The sequence below is a fragment of the Muntiacus reevesi genome, chromosome 11 (assembly GCF_963930625.1).
Source record: "Muntiacus reevesi chromosome 11, mMunRee1.1, whole genome shotgun sequence".
NCBI lineage: Eukaryota > Metazoa > Chordata > Mammalia > Artiodactyla > Cervidae > Muntiacus > Muntiacus reevesi.
In genome coordinates this window covers 83,129,183-83,148,791 of record NC_089259.1, presented here as the reverse complement: position 1 = coordinate 83,148,791, position 19,609 = coordinate 83,129,183, and the positions used below count along the sequence as shown (strand labels likewise).

Below are 19,609 nucleotides of genomic sequence, written 5' to 3'. Positions count from 1 at the left end.
GTGGACCTGATGCAGCTGGTTTTTCCTGCAGACGTAGACGAATGTGCGGACGTGGGTGCCTGCGGGGCGGCTCGGTGCCAGAATCTGCCGGGTTCCTACTCCTGCATCTGCGACGAGGGCTACGTGTTCAGCTCGCAGGAGAAGGGCTGCCGAGGTACCTACCTGAGGCCACACGGGACACACATGCACACACAGGGCACCGTGTTCTAGGGAGCGCCATGTGCCGCGTGCCCCTGGAGGGTCCGAGTACCTGCACACACGTGACGTGGCCCCTGCATCACCTGCACACACGTGATGTGGCCCTGCATTACCTGCACACATGTGACGTGGCCCCTGCATCACCTGCACAGACGTGGCCCGTCTCACCTGCACACACGTGACGTGGCCCCTGCATCACCATAGACGTGATGTCGCCCCTGCCCCACCTGCATACACGTGACGTGGCCCCTGCCTCACCTACATGCACATGACATGGCTTCTGCCTCACCTGCACACACGTGGGCCCTGCCTCAACCGCATGCGCATGACATGGCCCCGTCTCACCTGCATGCATGCGACGTGGCCCCTGTCTCACCTGCACACGAGTGACGTGGCCCCTGCCTCACCATACACGCATGACGTGGCCCCTGCATCACCTGCACACACATGACGTGACCCCTGCTTCACCTGCACACACGTGATGTGGCCCTGCATCACCTGCACATGCACGACGTGGCCCCTGTCTCACCTGCACATGCGTGGCCCCTGTCTCACCTACACACACGTGACGTGGCCCCTGCCCCACCTGCACACACATGACATGGCCCCTGCCCCACCTGCACACATGTGACGTGGCCCCTGCATCACCTGCACACACGTGGCCCATCTCACCTGCACACACGTGACGTGGCCCCTGCATCACCATAGATGTGATGTGGCCCCTGCCCCACCTGCACACACATGACATGGCCCCTGCATCACCTGCACACACGTGACGTGGCCCCTGCATCACCTGCACACACGTGGCCCATCTCACCTGCACACACGTGACGTGGCCCCTGCATCACCATAGATGTGATGTGGCCCCTGCCCCACCTGCACACACATGACATGGCCCCTGCATCACCTGCACACACGTGACGTGGCCCCTGCCCCACCTGCACACACGTGGCCCATCTCACCTGCACACACGTGACGTGGCCCCTGCATCACCATAGATGTGATGTGGCCCCTGCCCCACCTGCACACACGTGGCATGGCCCCTGCCCCACCTGCAAACACGTGACGTGGCCCCTGCATCACCTGCACACACATGACGTGGCCCCTGCATCACCTGCACACACGTGGCATGGCCCCTGCATCACCTGCACACACGTGACGTGGCCCCTGCATCACCATAGATGTGATGTGGCCCCTGCCCCACCTGCACACACGTGGCATGGCCCCTGCATCACCTGCACACACGTGACGTGGCCCCTGCATCACCATAGATGTGATGTGGCCCCTGCCCCACCTGCACACACGTGGCATGGCCCCTGCATCACCTGCACACACGTGGCATGGCCCCTGCATCACCTGCACACACGTGACGTGGCCCCTGCATCACCATAGATGTGATGTGGCCCCTGCCCCACCTGCACACACGTGGCATGGCCCCTGCATCACCTGCACACACGTGACGTGGCCCCTGCATCACCATAGATGTGATGTGGCCCCTGCCCCACCTGCACACACGTGGCATGGCCCCTGCATCACCTGCACACACGTGACGTGGCCCCTGCATCACCTGCACACACGTGACGTGGCCCCTGCATCACCTGCACACACGTGGCATGGCCCCTGCATCACCTGCACACACGTGACGTGGCCCCTGCCCCACCTGCACACACATGACATGGCCCCTGCCCCACCTGCACACACGTGACGTGGCCCCTGCATCACCATAGATGTGATGTGGCCCCTGCCCCACCTGCACACACGTGGCATGGCCCCTGCATCACCTGCACACACGTGACGTGGCCCCTGCTTCACCTGCACACATGTGACGTGGCCCCTGCCTCACCTGCACACATGTGACGTGATCCCTGCATCACCATAGATGCGATGTGGCCCCTGCCCCACTTGCACACACGTGGCCCCTGCCTCACCTGCACACACGTGACGTGGCCCCTCCCCACCTACACACACGTGGCCCCTGCCTCACCATACACGTGACGTGGCCCCTGTCTCTTGTGCAACCAGCCCCTCCCCAGAGACACAGGGAGATGGGCCGGGCAGCCTGGATCCTGGGTGCTACCTTCTTTCCTGCCCCCAGCGCACCTGGCCCAGCCATGTCCAGGGGCCCAAACAGCCACACTGCCTCCCACCACTTTCCTGCCTGGGGCCTGTGGCCGCCCCTCCACGAGGAAGGAGACAGGTGGTCCCAGCCTGCCTCCCTAAGCCCACCAGGCCATCCTGGCTCCCCACCCTGGCCACTGTCCTGGGCACAAACCTGCGTCCGAACCGTGAGCCTGGCATCCTGTGCCGACCTGGCCGTGCTGATGGCCGCCATGCACGCATGCAGCCACGTCCCCAGGAAGGAGCCGGCCACCTGGGACCCCACGCTGGGCCTTGCATCCGCTGAGGTGTGATGGGGGCAGAGACGCTGGCGGCCCTGTGGGCTCAGGGGCTCCCTTGTGGCTGCAGACATAGACGAGTGCACAGAGGAACGCTGTGAGCAGACCTGCGTCAACTCCCCCGGGAGCTACACCTGCCACTGCGACGGGCGCGGGGGCCTGAAGCTGTCCCGGGACATGAGCACCTGTGAGGTAGCCCCAGGCGGCGGGCGGGGGCGGCAGGGCCCCAGGGTTTCGCACCCCCGCCTGCTAGCCGCGACCCCCCCCTCCCCACACACAGGACATCCTGCCCTGCGTACCCTTCAACGTGGCCAAGAGCGTGAAGTCCCTGTATCTGGGCCGCATGTTCAGCGCCATGCCCGTGATCAAGCTGCTCTTCAAACGGCTGCAGCCCACGAGGTGAGAGGGCAGAGGGCGTCCGGGCCCGAGGGAACGTGGGCAAGAGGCTGCCTGGTCAGAGCGCCCACCACCCAGCGCGGCCATGCGGGTCTAAGAGCTGGTGCCAGCCTTCCCTGCCCAGTGACTCACTGCCCGGCGTGCGGACGGCACCCAGTCTGCCCACCTGGCGCTTCCTGAGGCCGGGTGAGCCCGCGCCGGGAAGGGCCACACGCCGCAGCCTATGAGTGACCCTCTTGTTCCCGCCGGCCCGCAGACTGGTGGCTGAGTTCGACTTCAGGACCTTCGACCCCGAGGGCATCCTGTTCTTCGCCGGAGGCCACCGGGACAGCACCTGGATTGTCCTGGGCCTGCGGGCTGGCCGGCTGGAGCTGCAGCTCCGCTACCAGGGCGTGGGCCGTGTCACCAGCAGCGGGCCCGTCATCAACGACGGCGCGTGGCAAACAGTGAGTGGGGCCCCCGCAGCCCTGTCCAGGACCCCGCGAGGCTCGGCAGGCACGGGCCCAGCAGGGCAGCCCCGGCAGGAAGCCTGTACCCTGACGGGCGCTATCTCATCGCAGAAGCTGAGCTGGGCTTCCACCAGGACTGCAGTGCTTAGCGGACCCGCTGCACTGGGAACACCTGGCTATGTCTCGAGATGCTTCTGTTTTTCACAATTATGGGTGGGGGCTCCGGGCCGCTGGATTGAGGCCAGCGGGGCCACTGGGCCCCCTGCAGCACACGGGGCTCCCCTTCCCAAGGATCCTCCAGTCCAGACTGTCAGCTGCACCGAGGCTGAGGACGGGCTGAGATCTGGGTTCCTGCCCTGCCTCATGTGCTCTCAGTGGAGGTGAGGGTCGGCCGTGACTCAACAGCGTCCCAGGCTCTGCCTCCGGGCCAGCTCCAGTCCTGCTGACCTCCAGGGCTCACACTTGGCTGCCTCTAGATGGAGGCGCCCTGATTGCCCAGAGCCTGGCCTCTGGCCATCGGCTCTCTGTCGGTACCACAATACCTGGAGCAAAGTGGCCTGCGACACAGGCTTCCTCCCAAACTGTTAGAACTGGGCTTTTAGAAGTAAGTGCTTGAAAGAGAAATGGGAAAAGTATTCTTTTTTCCTTTATAAGCGAAGATAAAATGGAAAAAGTTGCCCTGGCCTCCATGAATAAAAGCACTGTAGACATTTGCTAGTGTTTCCATCCCATCAGTGGGTCCAGTTCCTCCACTCCTAGACTCTTAAACCCCCGGCACCATCACGACAGCAGAAGACCTTCTGCAAAGGGACAGATAAGTTAGTCACTCTTCAGGGAAGCTGTCCCCGGAGTTGAGGATGCTCCACATGTGAGAACCCGCTGCCCTGAGCTCGAGGCACATGAGGGGCCTGAGTGGGGCCAGGGGAGGCATGACCAGTGGGTGCATGGCCCCAGCACGCCACCCACCCCGAGACACACCCGGCTCTTGAGCCACAGGCCCGGCTCCATGATGATCTGCCTGCTCTCCGGCCCCCGTGAGACCCCCACCCCCCACTCACTGAGTTTGCCTTCTCACCAAACTCAGACCCTGCACCTGGATGCTTCTCCACCTGAGCTGAAAAGGAAACCAGGGGCTGCTGGGGCTGAGCAAGATGCACCGAACACAGAGTCATAGGCTTTAAACTCTCCTACAAGGAGAGCAGGGGAGAGGGGAGAGTTCTACAGCAAATTCATATGCCCACTTGGCGTCCCGTCTGTGCCGGGCACTGCCCGGCTGCAGAAAATGCCAGGGTAGAAAGTGTGCTCCCGTCTAAACGTGCTCAGCTGAGGGCAGAGAGGCGAAGGGCCAGGGTGGAGCAGAGACCCCTGGGCTGACACGCGGGGGAGTGACCCCAGGCTCCTGAAGCAGCTCTCTGGCTAAGGCTTGAAATGAGGCCCAGAAATGGGGAGGGGAGGCCCCCTCATAGGAAGGAGGATGAGGGGGTGGAGCAGCCCCTGGGGGCGTTGGCGGGGCCGGAGCCACACCATGGATGCCAGAGAGGCAGTGTAGCTGGTGAGCCTGGACCCCCGAGGCTGGGGGTCTCCTGGCCCCAGGTGGTGCTGGGAATTAGTACCCTAGGTTGGGCCCCCTCCAGAAGGTGCACGTCCACCCTCATGGCACCTGTGCTTCTCAGATCTCTGTCGAGGAGCTCGAGCGGAACCTGGTGATCAAGGTGAACAAGGATGCTGTGATGAAGATCGCCGTGGCCGGGGACCTGTTCCAGCTGGACAGAGGCCTGTACCATCTGAACCTGACCGTGGGGGGCATCCCTTTCCAGGAGAGAGACCTCGTGCACCCTGTAAGCACTGTCCTTCATCCCTGGGGTCTGAGGCAGAGAGTACTCGTCTTAGTCCCTGGGGTCCGAGCCCACGGTGGGTGAGGAGAACAGGTGACCATGCTGACCAGGTCTAGCAAGGGATCTGGAGAAAGCGAACATCTCTAGACCATGACAAGCTGCAGGGGCAGCCATTTCACGTATTTTGCTGTCTCTTTCTATGAAATTCATTTGCGTTTTCGTCTGCACTGATAATGAAAATGTCATCTTGCCGAGGAGATAAATCACAATGAAATTATTCTCTCACAAAAAAAACAATGAACTTTTAAACACATTTTGTAGACAGTTGCCAAGAACATTTTGGGTTATTAATGCTGTTGAGGTTCCCGTAGGGGAAGTAAGACCTAACAAGAGGTCGGTGTTGGCCGTTTCTCCAAGTCCTGTCCCTTCTCGCCCCCGGCGTGCCATGTCTTTGCCAGAGCCCCCGGCTCCGAGTCAGGTTTCCACAGCGGGCAGGAGACGAGAGTCCACACGCTGAGGCTCCGAGTGGGCAGCGGTGTTGCAGCATGTCCCCCCGCCCCGAGGGCTGGGGGCTGCCCGACACCCCGGAGTCCCTCCCAGTCTTCCAGACGAGGCTGGGCTGGCCTGACCTGCTCAGAGCCGTGGCGGGTGCGGCTGAGCTGGAGCCGCGCTGCGGGGGCCCGGCGTGAACACAGGCATGTGGGAGTCCCCTCACCCATCCTTCCAGGAGGCGGTCGGCACCCCGAGCCTGCCAGGCGAGGGGGGACCAGGCGCAGGTGGGGGCGGGGGCAGCCCTGAGTGGGTCCAGGGCGCAGCGATTGCCACGCGCGTGACCAGCAGGGCGCCGCAGGACGGGCGGCACCAGGGAGCCACTGGGGTCTCTGTCTCCAGATGAACCCGCGTCTGGACGGCTGCCTGAGGAGCTGGCACTGGCTGGACGGTGAGGACACCACCGTCCAGGAGACAGTCGAGGAGAACGTGAGGATGCAGTGCTTCTCCGTGACGGAGAGGGGGTCCTTCTTCCCCGGGAGCGGGTTTGCCTTCTTCCACCTGGATTATGGTGAGTCTGCGCTCCGGCGAGCGGACGGCCGCGCTCAGCCTTCTGGCCAAAACTCCCCGAAACAGACACCCCCCCAGGCAAGCGCCTGAGGGACAGACGCCCTGGGCTGCGGGGAGAATGGGACGGCGGAGGGCCTGTGGCTGAGACGGGACGCTGGGCTCGAAGGGGGAGCTTCCGGGAAGGTTCTGAGACGGGACACGCTTGAGCGCGTCTGCAGTCACAGCGCTGTGGGCTGTGGGGAGGGGCGGCACGGCCCGGAGTCCAGTGCTCCAGGCTCAGCAGGAAGAGGCCCCTGACGGGAGGGCCTGAGGCCCCAGCTGTGACTCTGCCTCAGAGAACTCAGGCTTTTCCAGCCACTGCGGAGGCTACAGAGGAGCTTTTCTGTGAGCCCAGCAAGAGGGGGGTGGACAGGGCACGCAGCCAGGGTCCTGGGTGGCTGCAGGGGACAGCGGTTCGCCCAAAGTCCCTCCCGCTTCTGTGAAGCAGGGCCCTTACTTCCTACGGCCGCTTCCCTTTTAGTATTAGTTAGCGACAGTTTAAAGATCAGCCATCCGCGCACGCTGATGAGTGGGCACCTGGCCATCAGCTTCACATGAAATGAGCAAATGTTCCAAACGGCAGGACTGTGGCCACAGCTGCCCTGAGGGGTTGGCCTGCACGGTGTGGACCATGGGGAGTGGGGGGCGCAGCAGTTCCGTTTGAGTCTGGCCTCAGGATTTCCCCAGAGTTCCTCGGGCAGGGCCAGAGTTAACTTCTGCCCCTGGGAGGGCACCCCTGTGCCCGGAGGCGTCGCTGTGCCTGGGCTCATGGCCTTGGTGGCCTTTGACTTGAGGATGTAGGGCGGCTCTGTGTCATGGCCTGGGAGACACCTCGCATGGACCTGTGAGCCTCTTTCCTTGGGGCGGCAAGGTGTGCGGAGCCCCGGCTGCCCACCACCCTCCTTGGCCCTGGGGTCTCTCCCCTCCCCGCTTCCATCTCCCCTCTAGCCAGGCTCCTCCTGGCCGCCTCTCCAGGGCCCCTCCTGGCTCTGCCTCGCCCCCCCTGCCCCGGCATGCCCCCAGTGCCTCTGTTTCCAGACTCCAAGCCTGTCATGGTTGAAGGTGCACATATGACCCTCACTACCCTGCATGGCCCAAGTTAAAGGAGGGTCTGTTCAGGGAGAGATGGGACCTGCTCCCCACTCCCCATTTCTGTCTTGGCTTTACCTGTCACGAGCGTCACCAGATCATCCAAGGGGAACCCTTCACTCCTGACTGCAGCTCGTACGGAACACGCACCGCCCCTTCAGCCCTTGCTTCTGTGCACGCAGACCAGGGCATCCTTGTGTTGGTTAGTGTCACACATAACATGCTGGCCTGTGTGTCCGCCGCGGAGGCAGCCACTTGGCTGCAGGGCTGAGATCTGCAGGCTGTGACAGCAAAGGCCACAGGGCAGGCAGGGCTGGCGCCTCCCTAGTGCTCCTCAGGCTGGGCCGTCCTGTCCTCGTTACAACACAGAACGAACATGTCAGGAGTTACAGGCACCGTTCTCGGCAGCAGGTCGAGGCTGTGGACTCAGTGGGTCTTAAAGCCCCAGAAGCCATCAGGCAAGGGGCATGCGGGTAACCCCCCTCGGCACCTGAGCAAACCTCCCCAGGGGAGCTTAGGCGCTGGCCCCGCAAACACGCTTCTGGCAACCAGGCCCCTCTCCCCACCTCTGTCGAGGGGACCCCGCAGAGATAGCCCCTCTCCCCACCTCCGTCAGGGGGACCCCACAGAAAGCACTCCTCTCCCCACCGTCAGGGATGCAGGAAAACTTGGCAACAGAGGAGAAGGCTGGGTTTGGGGTTTTGTTCGTTGCCTTTTCCCATTCTATGTGCATTCAGTTCAGTGAACAGTTTTCAGAACTGATCATTACGTCCCTCTCTGGGGTGGGGACCCACACATGAATCAAGGGGCTCTCGGTCCGCTGGCAGAAGAGAGCAGCACAGGGCGAGGCCTGACCTGGGTGGCCTTGTCGACCTGCGGCATCTCGAGAGGTGGAAACGCTCAGAAACCGGGGGGTAAGATTTCTGCCGGCCCCTTCAGCAGCAGTTGCTCACCTGGAAGGATCTGCGAGGTGGTGTTTGTGTCTGAGACCCGGACCCACCACGGCTACCAAGGGTGCTTTGGAGCATGACATACATGACACACGGCAGGTGACCTGTCACGCACACGCGTGCCTACCGTGTCCTGTAAGCAGCGCCTGCCCCGCAGAGGCGTCGATTACAGCAGAAAAGCGCGGCTCCAGACGGGAACATTGGACACTGTCGGGCAGTTTTCCCTGCCTCCCCAACCCTTCCCGGCCCTTCAGTTTGTGGGGCCGAGCCTGTGTGGTGGGTGGGCGGGCTAAGGGCTGAGCCCCACCCCATTCCTATCCCTGGATGGGAAATCAGATGCCCAGGGGGTGGTCCCGGCCGGACTGGGTGGGGCAGCCCAGTGGTCACTCAAGGGGGTTCTTGGGGAGCGGGCAGGTGGCCATGCTCCGGCGCACTGGGGCCTCTGGAGACCGACGCTGGGCTCCCGGTCAGTTCCTGACTGCTAGCCAAATGACTGACTCTGGGCCACTGAGCCCCGAGCTACCGGCTTCCCGTTGCCTCTGCCGCCCGGGGCCCCACGGGGCCCGCCGCCTCTCCACTGCACCATCTGGATGGCCTGGTGATGCACGGCCTTCCTTGCAGCGCGGACGTCGCCGACCGGCGGGACGGAGACCACCTGGGCAGTGGAGGCCGTGGCTCGGGTCCGCCCCGCCGCAGACACCGGGGTGCTGCTCGCACTGGTGGGCGACAGCCAGGCCGTGGCCCTGTCTGTGGCGCTGGTCGACTACCACTCCACCAAGAAGCTCAAGAAGCAGGTAACGCTTGCTGCGGCCCCTGCCCTTGCTCTGAGGCGGAGCCGCCTGGAGGCGCAGCCCCGCCTCTCGCCTTCCGGGTCCCAGCGGCTGCCGCTCAGCCGCGTCTCACTGGCCTCTCGTGGCTCAGGGATGGCGCTGGAGTCCTGCATGCCGGCTGTGCAGTGGGGAGACCGTCCTGCCCCCTCAGCGGTGTAGATTATATGAATTAATCACTTGTATTTAAGCCAAATGATTTTGCTCACAAATGATGTGTGTGAGTGTGCAAACAGGCCGAGCCTCGCCAGGCCGCCCCTAGAGGCAGGCAGGGCTCTGAGCATCTGCCCCTGGATAGGCCACCATCACCTCATGCAGTCCCCACCCCACCACCCCTGACTGTCATTGTGGTCACCGCGCTGGCTGTCTTCTCAGAGAACAGGCAAGAGTAGTGGAAATGGGCTTATTTTCCCACCTCTGTCCCAAGAGGGGTGTGCTCCCCATGTCAGCCTGCCTGAGGGAGCCATCAGCTCCCCTCTTACCGCAGCTGCAAGCTGCTGGTCACTGATCCAGGCTCGGTCCCTCTGCTGCTTCTGTGGTAGCGGCACACGCAAGGGGCAGCTCCGCCCTGTGTCCGGCTGCGGACACGGTGGGAGCCACGGCCACCTCTGCCCAGGCCGACACGTGTGTCCCTGTGACCAGAGCATGCTTCCCCCACCTCCTACCCGGGGACATGCAGCTTGTATGTTGGTCCTCAATCACGCTGGAGGGGATCCAGATCCCCCTAATTCACACGTGTAGAAACCGTGTTCTTGTCACGCTCTGGTCATAAGCGACCCTACCCACAGGAGACCCACGGATCTCGGCAGGACAGGAGGGCCCACGGACACGTGGCCACTGGCCCTTCTGCCCAGTCAGCTGTGCCTCTCCCCACAGCTGGTCGTCCTGGCTGTGGAGGGCGTCACCCTGGTCCTGATGGAGATCAAGGTCTGTGATGGCCAGGAGCACGTGGTGACTGTCTCTGTGAATAAGGACAGGGCCACCCTGGAGGTGGACGGCACCCAGGGCCAGAGGGAAGTGAGCCCAGCGGGGCTGCAGGAGCGGCTGGCCGTCCTCGGGAGACACCTGGAGGGCCCCGTGCTCACCTTCATCGGGGGGTTGCCAGGTAGGGGCCCTGACTCGCTCCCCCAGGCAGGGCCGGGCGCTCTGTGGGGAAGGGAGGCGGGAGGAGCCAGCCTGTGGCAGCATCGTGTGCTCACGGGGTGTCTGTTCCCGCCCAGCCACTGTGGGGTCAGGCTGACAGCATGCTTAGGGGGACAAGCATCGGCCTGAAGCTGCCCCCCACCCCACACCCCCTATGGGTATCAGATGGTGGGTCTGGCCAAGGCTGGTGGGGAGGGCCAGCCCAGGGGCCGCACGGGGAGCTGGGTGCCCCAGCGCCCGGGCCCCGAGGCCTGGTGTCCAGCTGCCCAGGCAGCAGGCCAGGTGAGCCTGCCCCCCCGCATCTGGAGGTGGTATCCCGGCAGAGTAGGGGAGGTGGGAGAGGCTGGGCCTCCCACTGCTCAGGCGGGTCTCTACTTATCGCTGACGGAGGATCGCTGTCTTGGCCGCCAGACTCCAACTGCGTTTAGTTTTAGTAAACAGCTTTGAAGAGGATGAGAGAGCCTGGAAGCCCTGGGCATGACTCATCCGGGCCGAGGAGATAGCATTTAATGGATGTGACTGTCTGTGTGCCCTCCTGGGGCTCGGGGTGCTGTGCCAAGCCTGGTGGCAGGCGGCTGCTGCCCGCCGGGGCTCATGGCTGAGCTGCATGTTCTGCTGGAGACGCAGCGCGGCTTCCAGGCTCCGGGCAGCTCACCCGCTGAGACACGCTTGCTCTTTCCCCGCGGCCCAGATGTGCCCGTGACCTCGGCCCCGGTCACGGCCTTCTACCGCGGCTGCATGACGCTGGAGGTCAACCGGAAGGCGCTGGACCTGGACGAGGCCGCCTACAAGCACGGAGACATCACATCCCACTCCTGCCCTCCCGTCGAGCCCGCCGCCTAGGCTTCCGGCCGCAGCCGCCCCGCCCCACGCACGCCGCAGCCTCCTCGGACGGGAAGGATGGCAGCGCACCCGCGCCGGAGCCCTGAACCCGCGCCCGCCGAGCCCCTCGGCAACTCCCTCCCCGCGTGTAACATACGTGTACATAGAGGACTAACCTCAGCGCCGCCTGAGCGGACCCGGGAAAAGAATTGTTATTTTTATCACCAGATGCTTCTTTCTGACATAAAACTATGAAAGAAATAAAATATTTACAGAACCTTTCTAGCTGTGCGTTGGCGGTGTCCGCTCCTTGCTGCTTCGCGGCGGCCGTCATGGGGTCGGCGGCTGGGGGGATCTGTAAGTCCAGGGGCCTCACCCCTGCTGCTGCCCGAGGTCCTCCTGGTGGGGACGAGCCACTTCACTGGGGAAGAGACCGCGCCAGCGCCCACCTGCGGCAGGTCAGCACTGCCGGCTCCCAGACACGCCCACCCAGCCTCAGCTCTCCGGTTAAACCCGGGCCGTTTGCTCATTTTGAGGGGCCGGCAGTGAGCTGGGTCTGCAGGAGGTCAGGTGGGCGGGCCTCACGCTCTGGCTGCAGGAGTAGGGGGCGGCGGCAGCCGTGGGGAGCGCGCTGGACCCACGGGTCTCCGGAGACCGAGGCCGCGGTTTGCAGCTGCAGCAGGACACGGTCAGCACTGCGGGCACCATCACAGCACTGGCTCCAGGGGCATCTCCAGCACCTGTTGGCTTGACTCCATCCCCAAAGCTGATTCCGTTTTTTATAATAGACTGAGACTTTTTTCTCAAAACTAAGATTCTTACTTTTTTTAGACACCAAACCCCAAAATGTGTCCTGAAGCAGGCAAGCAGGCAACCAAGAGTCCGGGACGCCATCTGCTCAGGTCTTGCCCGCCACCCACGACCTCCTGGAGCTGGCCAGCATGGCTCTGAGAAATGGGGGGCGAGCACAGTCTGCCGCGCCCCGCAGGAGACCCCCTGCTGCTCACCATCTGACCAGGTGCGGCCTCGGGAGCCCAGAGCCACTCGGGCTGATCCACCTCTCAGCCCTGGCACCACAGCTTTCCCGCCAAGCTCTCTGCTTTTCATCTACTCTGGAGACGGCTCTGGAATGTTCTCATGGAACGCTCCCCCAGTCAGCTGGGAGCCCGCACCTGGCCGCCCCTTCAGACAGAGGCCAGGACAGCCAGAGAGCAGACAGGACGCATGCGGAGCTCTGGGGCGAGACACCACAGACACCGGTGGAAGCCAGCTCTCGCGGCCGTCTGACCACCCCGGTCCCTCTTCCCCCCTAGGAGAGCGAGGCACAGCCTGTTTCCTAGCGTGGTTTGCACAGACTTCCACTGGGCGCCAAGGGTTGTGCAGCCAAGAAAAAGCTTATGGCCAGTTCAGAGCCATGGGCTGCAAGACAGCTCCCAGCTGTGCGGGCCAGGCTGGCGGCCTTGCTGCTGCCAGGTCCAGGGCCAGGCTGCACACGGGCCTGGGGCAGACACAGAGCTCCATGACTTCTGACTGTGCTCCAGGAAGCGGAGGCAGGGTAGGTCTGACTGTGGTTCTGACTGTGCTCCATGGAGGAGGAGCTGGGGTGGGCCTGACTGTGCTCCGTGGAGGAGGAGCCGGGGTGCGTCTGACTGTGCTCCAAGGAGGAGGAGATGGGGTGGGTCTGACTGTGCTCCACGGAGGAGGAGCCGGGGTGGGTCTGACTGTGCTCCACGGAGGAGGAGCCGGGGTGGGCCTGACTGTGCTCCACGGAGGAGGAGCTGGGGTGCGTCTGACTGTGCTCCACGGAGGAGGAGCCGGGGTGGGCCTGACTGTGCTCCACGGAGGAGGAGCCAGGGTGGGCCTGACTGTGCTCCACGGAGGACGAGCCGGGGTGCGTCTGACTGTGCTCCAAGGAGGAGGAGCCGGGGTGGGTCTGACTGTGCTCCACGGAGGAGGAGCTGGGGTGGGCCTGACTGTGCTCCATGGAGGAGGAGCCGGGGTGGGCCTGACTGTGCTCCGTGGAGGAGGAGCTGGGGTGCGTCTGACTGTGCTCCAAGGAGGAGGAGCCGGGGCGGGTCTGACTGTGCTCCACGGAAGAGGAGCCGGGGTGGGCCTGACTATGCTCCATGGAGGAGAAGCCGGGGTGGGCCTGACTGTGCTCCGTGGAGGAGGAGCCGGGGTGGGTCTGACTGTGCTCCACGGAAGAGGAGCCGGGGTGGGCCTGATTGTGCTCCAGGGAGGAGGAGCCGGGGTGGGCCTGAATGTGCTCCACGGAGGAGGAGCTGGGGTGTGCCAGACTGTGCTCCATGGAGGAGGAGCTGGGGTGGGCCAGACTGTGCTCCATGGAGGAGGAACTGGGGTGGGTCTGACTGTGCTCCACGGAGGAGGAGGTGGGGTGAACCTGACTGTGCTCCACGGAGGAGGATCTGGGGTTGGCCTGACTGTGCTCCATGGAGGAGGAGCCGGAGTGGTTCTGATTGTACTCCATGGAGGAGGAGCCGGGGTGGGCCAGACGGTGCTCCATGGAGGAGGAACTGGGGTAGGTCTGACTGTGCTCCAAGGAGGAGGAGGTGGGGTGGGCCTGACTGCTCCATGGAGGAGGAGTCGGAGTGGTTCTGACTGTGCTCCAAGGAGGAGGAGCTGGGGTGGGCCAGACGGTGCTCCATGGAGGAGGAACTGGGGTCGGTCTGACTGTGCTCCAAGGAGGAGGAGGTGGGGTGGGCCAGACTGTGCTCCATGGAGGACAAGGTGGGGTGGGTCTTACTGTGCTCCAAGGAGGAGGAGGTGGGATGGGTCTTACTGTGCTCCATGGAGGACAAGGTGGTATTGCCAAGAGTGAATGATGGATCACTGAACAGACAGAGAGCCCAGCAACAGACCCCCAGAAATAGTCACCTGATCTTTGACAAAGGAGTTAAGCTAACACAACGGAGCAAAGACAGTCTCTTCACAGAGGTCTCTGTACCTTCCTGTCGATTTTGCTGTGATTCTAAAACTGCTCTAAAAAATAAAGTCCACTTAAAACAAACCAACCTATCATCAAGAACATCTGTTCATCAAGGCACCATAAAGAGCGTGACAAGACCAGCTGAGGAGGAAACATCGGGAACCACGGTAACCAGTCAACGTGGGGTAACCATGTTAACCAAGAAAGGACAGAGTTCCTCCTGCAGATCCGTGAGAGCAATGACCCAACAGAAGACCGGACGGTGCTGGACAGGACAGGAGGTGCCAGCGGGCAAGGTGTCTGTCCACAGGGCCAGCTTCGTCAGTAAGGGGGATGCGGGCACAGACAGCACGGGAAGGAACCTCGGCACCCACAGCTGTGAAAGCTTCTCGCATCGAGTAGGACCCGATCTTGGCAGCCTGGAGCTGAGACTGGTGTGGGCTGACCCTGAGGACCAGGGCTGGGCATTGTCCAGCAAAGTCCAAGTCTCCCGTGCACCCTAAATCCACACCGGGAGCCCCACATACACATAGGAACCCCAAGACCAGCCAAGGCCACCCACAGCCAGAGGGGCAGTCACGGGTCCCCGTCTGGGGGCAGAGCCACACGTGTCTGTCACAGGCATGCAGCTCAGCAGAGGACAAGCCATGCACAGCAGAACCGTGGCGGGTGGGCGCCAGGATGGGGGGCAGCCCCGGCCTCGGTGACGGCCCTGCTCTGAGGAGCTGCCGCTCACACTGGGGTTCTCAGCGTGCTTTCTGTTCCATTTATAGTAGTCATTCAGTTTCATGATTAAAAAGTTTGAGCAAAGAGGGAAGGGAAAGAGGCAGGTGCCACCCACGAGCTGCTGAGGATTGAGGCCCTGCCCACTCCTCTCGGGCACCGGGAGGGCATGCCTGCTCCCGCCAGCTCCGCGTGCTCTGCCCACGCCCAGAGGGCGAAAGACTGTCAGAACAGTAGAGGGCAGGGCTGGGGGGCGCTGGTGACTGCAGACCACTCAGCAGACAAGGCTCCCTCCCAACGCTGCTGCTGTGGGCATCTTGCTAACTAGCACACACGGTCCCCTGGCCACGCTCAAGGAGCGCATCCTCTGGGATCCAGCTCACACCAGAGTGGTCACTCTCCAACAGTGTGCGACTCAGCAGCTTTTAGCACCTTCACAGGGCTGTGCAGCCAGCACTCAAGTCCAGTTCTAGAACATTCCGTCATGGCAGCAGGGAGCCCTGTTCCCATCAACAGCCTCCCTGGCCCTCCCACCCCCAGGCTCCAGCCCGCCCCGTGGTGCAGCAGTTACGCCCTGTGGGCATCAGGCCCAGGGAGAGCCTTCTGGGCTGGGGAGGCCTTGGCAGAGACGGTCCCTGGGAAGGGCGCCCGGAGCACGCTGAGGCCAGGCCTGGGCAGGTGCCGTGTGCCAGGCGGGGGAGCTGCCCTGGAGGCCGGGGGCAGGAGGGGGCACATGGGTGTGCAGGGTGGGGGAGTCCCGGGAAGGGGAGGGAGCCCGAGCCACTCGTTCACATTCTTTGTGGCTGGGCTGAGGGATACAGACATTTTTGTGGCAAGAGCAAAATTGCTGGCTTTGGAGTTTAATTCTTTTTATCAGCTCCAGGCGAGATGAAAATACCTGGTGGGGCAGACAGCATGATCGGGAGATGCAGGTGTGGACAGTATGGAGAAATGCTGAGGCTGCTGACCCCAGCTGGGCTTGTGTCAGAGGTCAAAGGTCAGCCCGTGTTCTGGGGCGCAGGTTTGCTGCAGGCCTACAGCTGCCGCTCTGCTGTTTGCTCCAGGGGCTGCATCTTCACTACCTGCAGCCCTGGACCAAGGTCCTCCCCGTCCAGTCACATGTGGGTCCGGGAACCACTGAGTGTATTGACATCGCGGACCACAGACGCCCTGGCTCCGCTGAACACTTAGGTTCTTAAACTCTGGGCGGATGAGGCACTTGCTGTGAGGCCCCGGATGGGTCAGCGGGGCCGGTGGACATCCTGACCTCAGGCAGCGCGAGGGGTCAGCCCTGGTACCCGATGGGACCCCAGCAGAGGCCCGCACTGAGCTCTGCCGTCACCCGTTGGGGAAGCCAGAGGCCTGGCACCTCGGGTGTTTGCCAATTATTCGTGGGATTTCTGGCTCCAGGATGCCCCCGGCTCAGGCTCATATCCGAGTGTACAAACTGAGGGGGCGGGACAGGGCACCGAAGGAGGAGAGAAGAGAGAACTCCTTCCTGGTCTGGAGCGCCGCCCGGCCCGTGGACTCGGGGTTTCTGCTCGGGCGTGGCGCCCCGCCCTCCCCACCCACGAGAGCAGCTCTGGCGCTCGGCCCCGACGTCCTGTCTCCTCTTCTCTCCTGCTCTTGCCTGGCAGGGTGGACACCAGGTAAGATGCCCCCAAAGGGCAGATGCCAGCACCCCACAGGGCAGCAGCTCTGCTGGCGCCAACACCAGGGGTTAGAGGCTCCAACCTCGGGGCCGCAGAGGGTCCTGGGATCAGGCAGTATCCCCCCCCTTGATCGACACTTCCAGGAGTGACAAGGGGCACGTGAAGGTGTTTTCACACCACAGCACGGAGCCCGAGCCAGCTGCAGGCAGAGCAGGAGGCCCTCACGCTGACCCACGGCCCTGTGCCCAGAATTCACTTTCAAGCAACATGGTTGCAGGCATTTGAACATCACGTGTTTCTGCACTTTGAACCCAAAACACTGAGTGCGTGAAATCAAGGATCCCCTGGACAGGAAGGACTCCTCCTGGAGCCCACCTGACCCAGACAGACGCTGTCTCTCTGGCTCCAAGGAGCGCTTGTCCACCCAGGACTGGGAGGTGTGGTCTCTGTCGTTCTTTAGCGCATGCAGGGCGGCAATCAGGGAGGGCGGCTGGATGGGCAGGCCCTGACCCCGAGCAGGCCAGTGGACACCACACACGCAGAGCCCTGAGTGCCTGCAAGGTCCACCAGATGTCCCCAGTAAGCGTGGACTGTGCGTCTGCAAACACGCCCCGCAGGGAAGGTGGGACGGCAGAACCTCGCCTGACACGAAGCGAAGCGAGCAGACACGCGTGACGGGGCTGGGGAGGGGGCTCCTGGCCGCTTCCCCTGGACGGCGGGAAGCCAGGCGTGCCTGCAGGGGGAGGGAGGAGCCGGGCCCTGGTCCTCAGCCCGTTGGGGTCACTCGATGGCTCCTGACTTGTGCACAACACCCTGACATACTCCTCAACATACATAACTGTCTCGGTGACTATGAAATTCTTTATGAAAAGTCCCTAAATTTATACGTGTAAGTTTTGCAAAGTCGGGAGTTTGCCCCCTTGCCTTTGTGATGAGGACATTAGGGAGAGGACGGCAGTTCGTCCCCAGCTGCGGTCCAGACGCCCCCTTCCTTCCCTGCCCAGCGCCCAGGCCGTGGGGGCACCTGCTGGGCCGGAGCAGAGCCGGGGACTCAAAAAGGCTGTCAAGTGTCACGTGTAGTAAGACGACCTTCCTCACGCTAAACAAGGCCTGTTTGGTCCCTATGAGCCTCAGAAACGAGAAGAGTTTCCGTGTTCTCTGCACAGTCTAGGCAGGGAAACACAGCCCTGGGAATTCTCCTCTCATATGCCATTGTGTCACGTGATGTTCAAACCAGGTTTCTTTGGTGGAAAATGACCTGCCCAAGTCTCAGGGCTGGGCCAGACTCATCTTGCAAGGGCCTGCCTTGGGCTCAGGGGCGCCTGTCCTGGGGTTCTGGGAGCACACTCGGCCACTCCAGGCCCCAAATGAATGCCGTCGTGACGTGACGCCCCCAGGAGGGAGAGCTTTGCAGAGAGGCTAACTCCTCAGCCAGCCGCCAGCACAGCGAAGGACGTTTCAAAGCCTCCCAGTGGCTGCAGGCTCCATCTCGGCCAAAGGAATTACTCCGCCTAAATTTTGATGGGTTTGTTTTTAACAATATGCCCAAAGCGAGTCAAAGAATTCAGCAGGATGGGTCACAATGACTTTGACCTAAAATTCCAAATCGATGAGGAGTGGCCTTGCTGGGTTTGTAACCTCTGGAGCTGAAATTCCAGGACAGCCGGGGGTGGGGCCGCGTCCTGTCCACAGAAGCCGCAAGGCCAGCGCTGGGCTGGGCCCACCTGCAACACGGCCCATGAGCCCACGTCTGACAGAACGCAGGCGTGTTCACTTTACCTCGCTTTGCACACGCTGCCTCTCTGTTGTTGTTGCAGACTGAAGGTCTGCAGCCACCCTGAGCAGGGTGAGCCTGCTGGCACATTTTTCCAGCATCATTTGTTCACTTCGTGTCTCTGTGTCCCATTTCGGTAAATCCTGTGATATCTCAAACTCTTTATTATCATAGTTGTATAGTGACTCCTGATCAGTGGGCTTTGATGTTACTATTGTGGTTGTTTAGGTATTTTTTAGCAAGAAAATGTTTTCAATGAAGTGATGTACCTCGTTCCGGTAGACACAACACTGCTGACGGCAGACACGGGGACGGGGCCCACACCATCCCCGGGTGCGGGGGCCAAGGGGTCCGTGCCCACCCGCCCTGCCCGCTCACCCCGGGGCCAGACACTGCGCGGGTCCCTCGTCTCTGCCGGCAGGGGGCGCCGGAGACCACGTCTTGTTGCGACTTGGCCGCCTCCCCTCCTCCCCCTCCTCCTCCCCTCCTCCCCCTCCTCCCTCCTCCACCACTGCTCCTCTCCCTCCTCCCTCCTCCACCACTGCTCCTCCCCAGCCCCCTTTCCTCGGGCTGTAAGTGGGGACTCAGGTCTGTGAGCAACTCCAGGCCTGCGCTCACCTTCCTCGGGCATGTCTGGTCCGGGCAGAGCTGCTCCCAGGCGGCCCCTGCAGGGGTTTCTCAGCAGAGTGCCGGCATCTTAGGGGCACCTGCTCTGCAGGCTAGGGGCCCGTGTGGGGTCCCCCCGCCGAAGAGCAGACCCGGCTCTGCTGGACACCCCAGGGGCTGACAGTTGGGACAGACAGCCCCAGGAGCTCGCCCAACCCCCAGACACCACCGGAGCAGAGCCCGAGCGGACCCCCGGCCAGCACAAGCTGTGGGCGCGGAGCTTACACTCAAGCCGGGAGGACTTGCCCTGGGCAGACGCGCACCAGGAGGGCCGTGCTGAGGGCGGCCACCCTGCCCTCCCTGGGACACACACACATGAACAGCACAGCTCCAGGGAGGCGGCCCTCACAGCGCACAGCCTCGCTGCCTTTGGTAATGTGCATGATGACGGATGAGGAGGACAGAGAGAAACAAAACTGCTCTGTAAGCGGTGAGGCCAGAGCCCTGCCGCTTCAGGGGGAATTTTAGCTCAGCTGGGGGTGTGGTCTCACGAGGGGTGGAGTGGCCTCACCACGGGGTCCCCTGCTCGGTCCTGGCCTCTCCTGCACAGATGCGCCAGGGAGGGTCTGCAGAAGGGTTTGCAGGAGGGTCTCCAGGAGGGTCTGCAGGAGGGTCTGCAGGGAGGATCTCCAGGAGGGTCTCCA

At 62.8% G+C, this 19,609-nt stretch overlaps 1 protein-coding gene across 1 annotated transcript in view; it reads left to right on the top strand.

The window, feature by feature from the left end:
• GAS6 (growth arrest specific 6) overlaps window positions 1–11,488 on the top strand; it is a 31,590-nt gene extending 20,102 nt beyond the window's left edge. The window contains exons 7-15 of the mRNA XM_065901624.1: window positions 32–154; window positions 2,665–2,786; window positions 2,875–2,993; window positions 3,247–3,436; window positions 5,113–5,277; window positions 6,166–6,334; window positions 9,033–9,205; window positions 10,115–10,343; window positions 11,073–11,488. Coding sequence (XP_065757696.1) covers window positions 32–154; window positions 2,665–2,786; window positions 2,875–2,993; window positions 3,247–3,436; window positions 5,113–5,277; window positions 6,166–6,334; window positions 9,033–9,205; window positions 10,115–10,343; window positions 11,073–11,224 — 1,442 coding nt within the window. The 3' untranslated portion in view covers window positions 11,225–11,488. The remainder of the gene's footprint in view (window positions 1–31; window positions 155–2,664; window positions 2,787–2,874; window positions 2,994–3,246; window positions 3,437–5,112; window positions 5,278–6,165; window positions 6,335–9,032; window positions 9,206–10,114; window positions 10,344–11,072) is intronic.
• The last annotated feature ends 8,121 nt before the right edge of the window (window positions 11,489–19,609 follow it).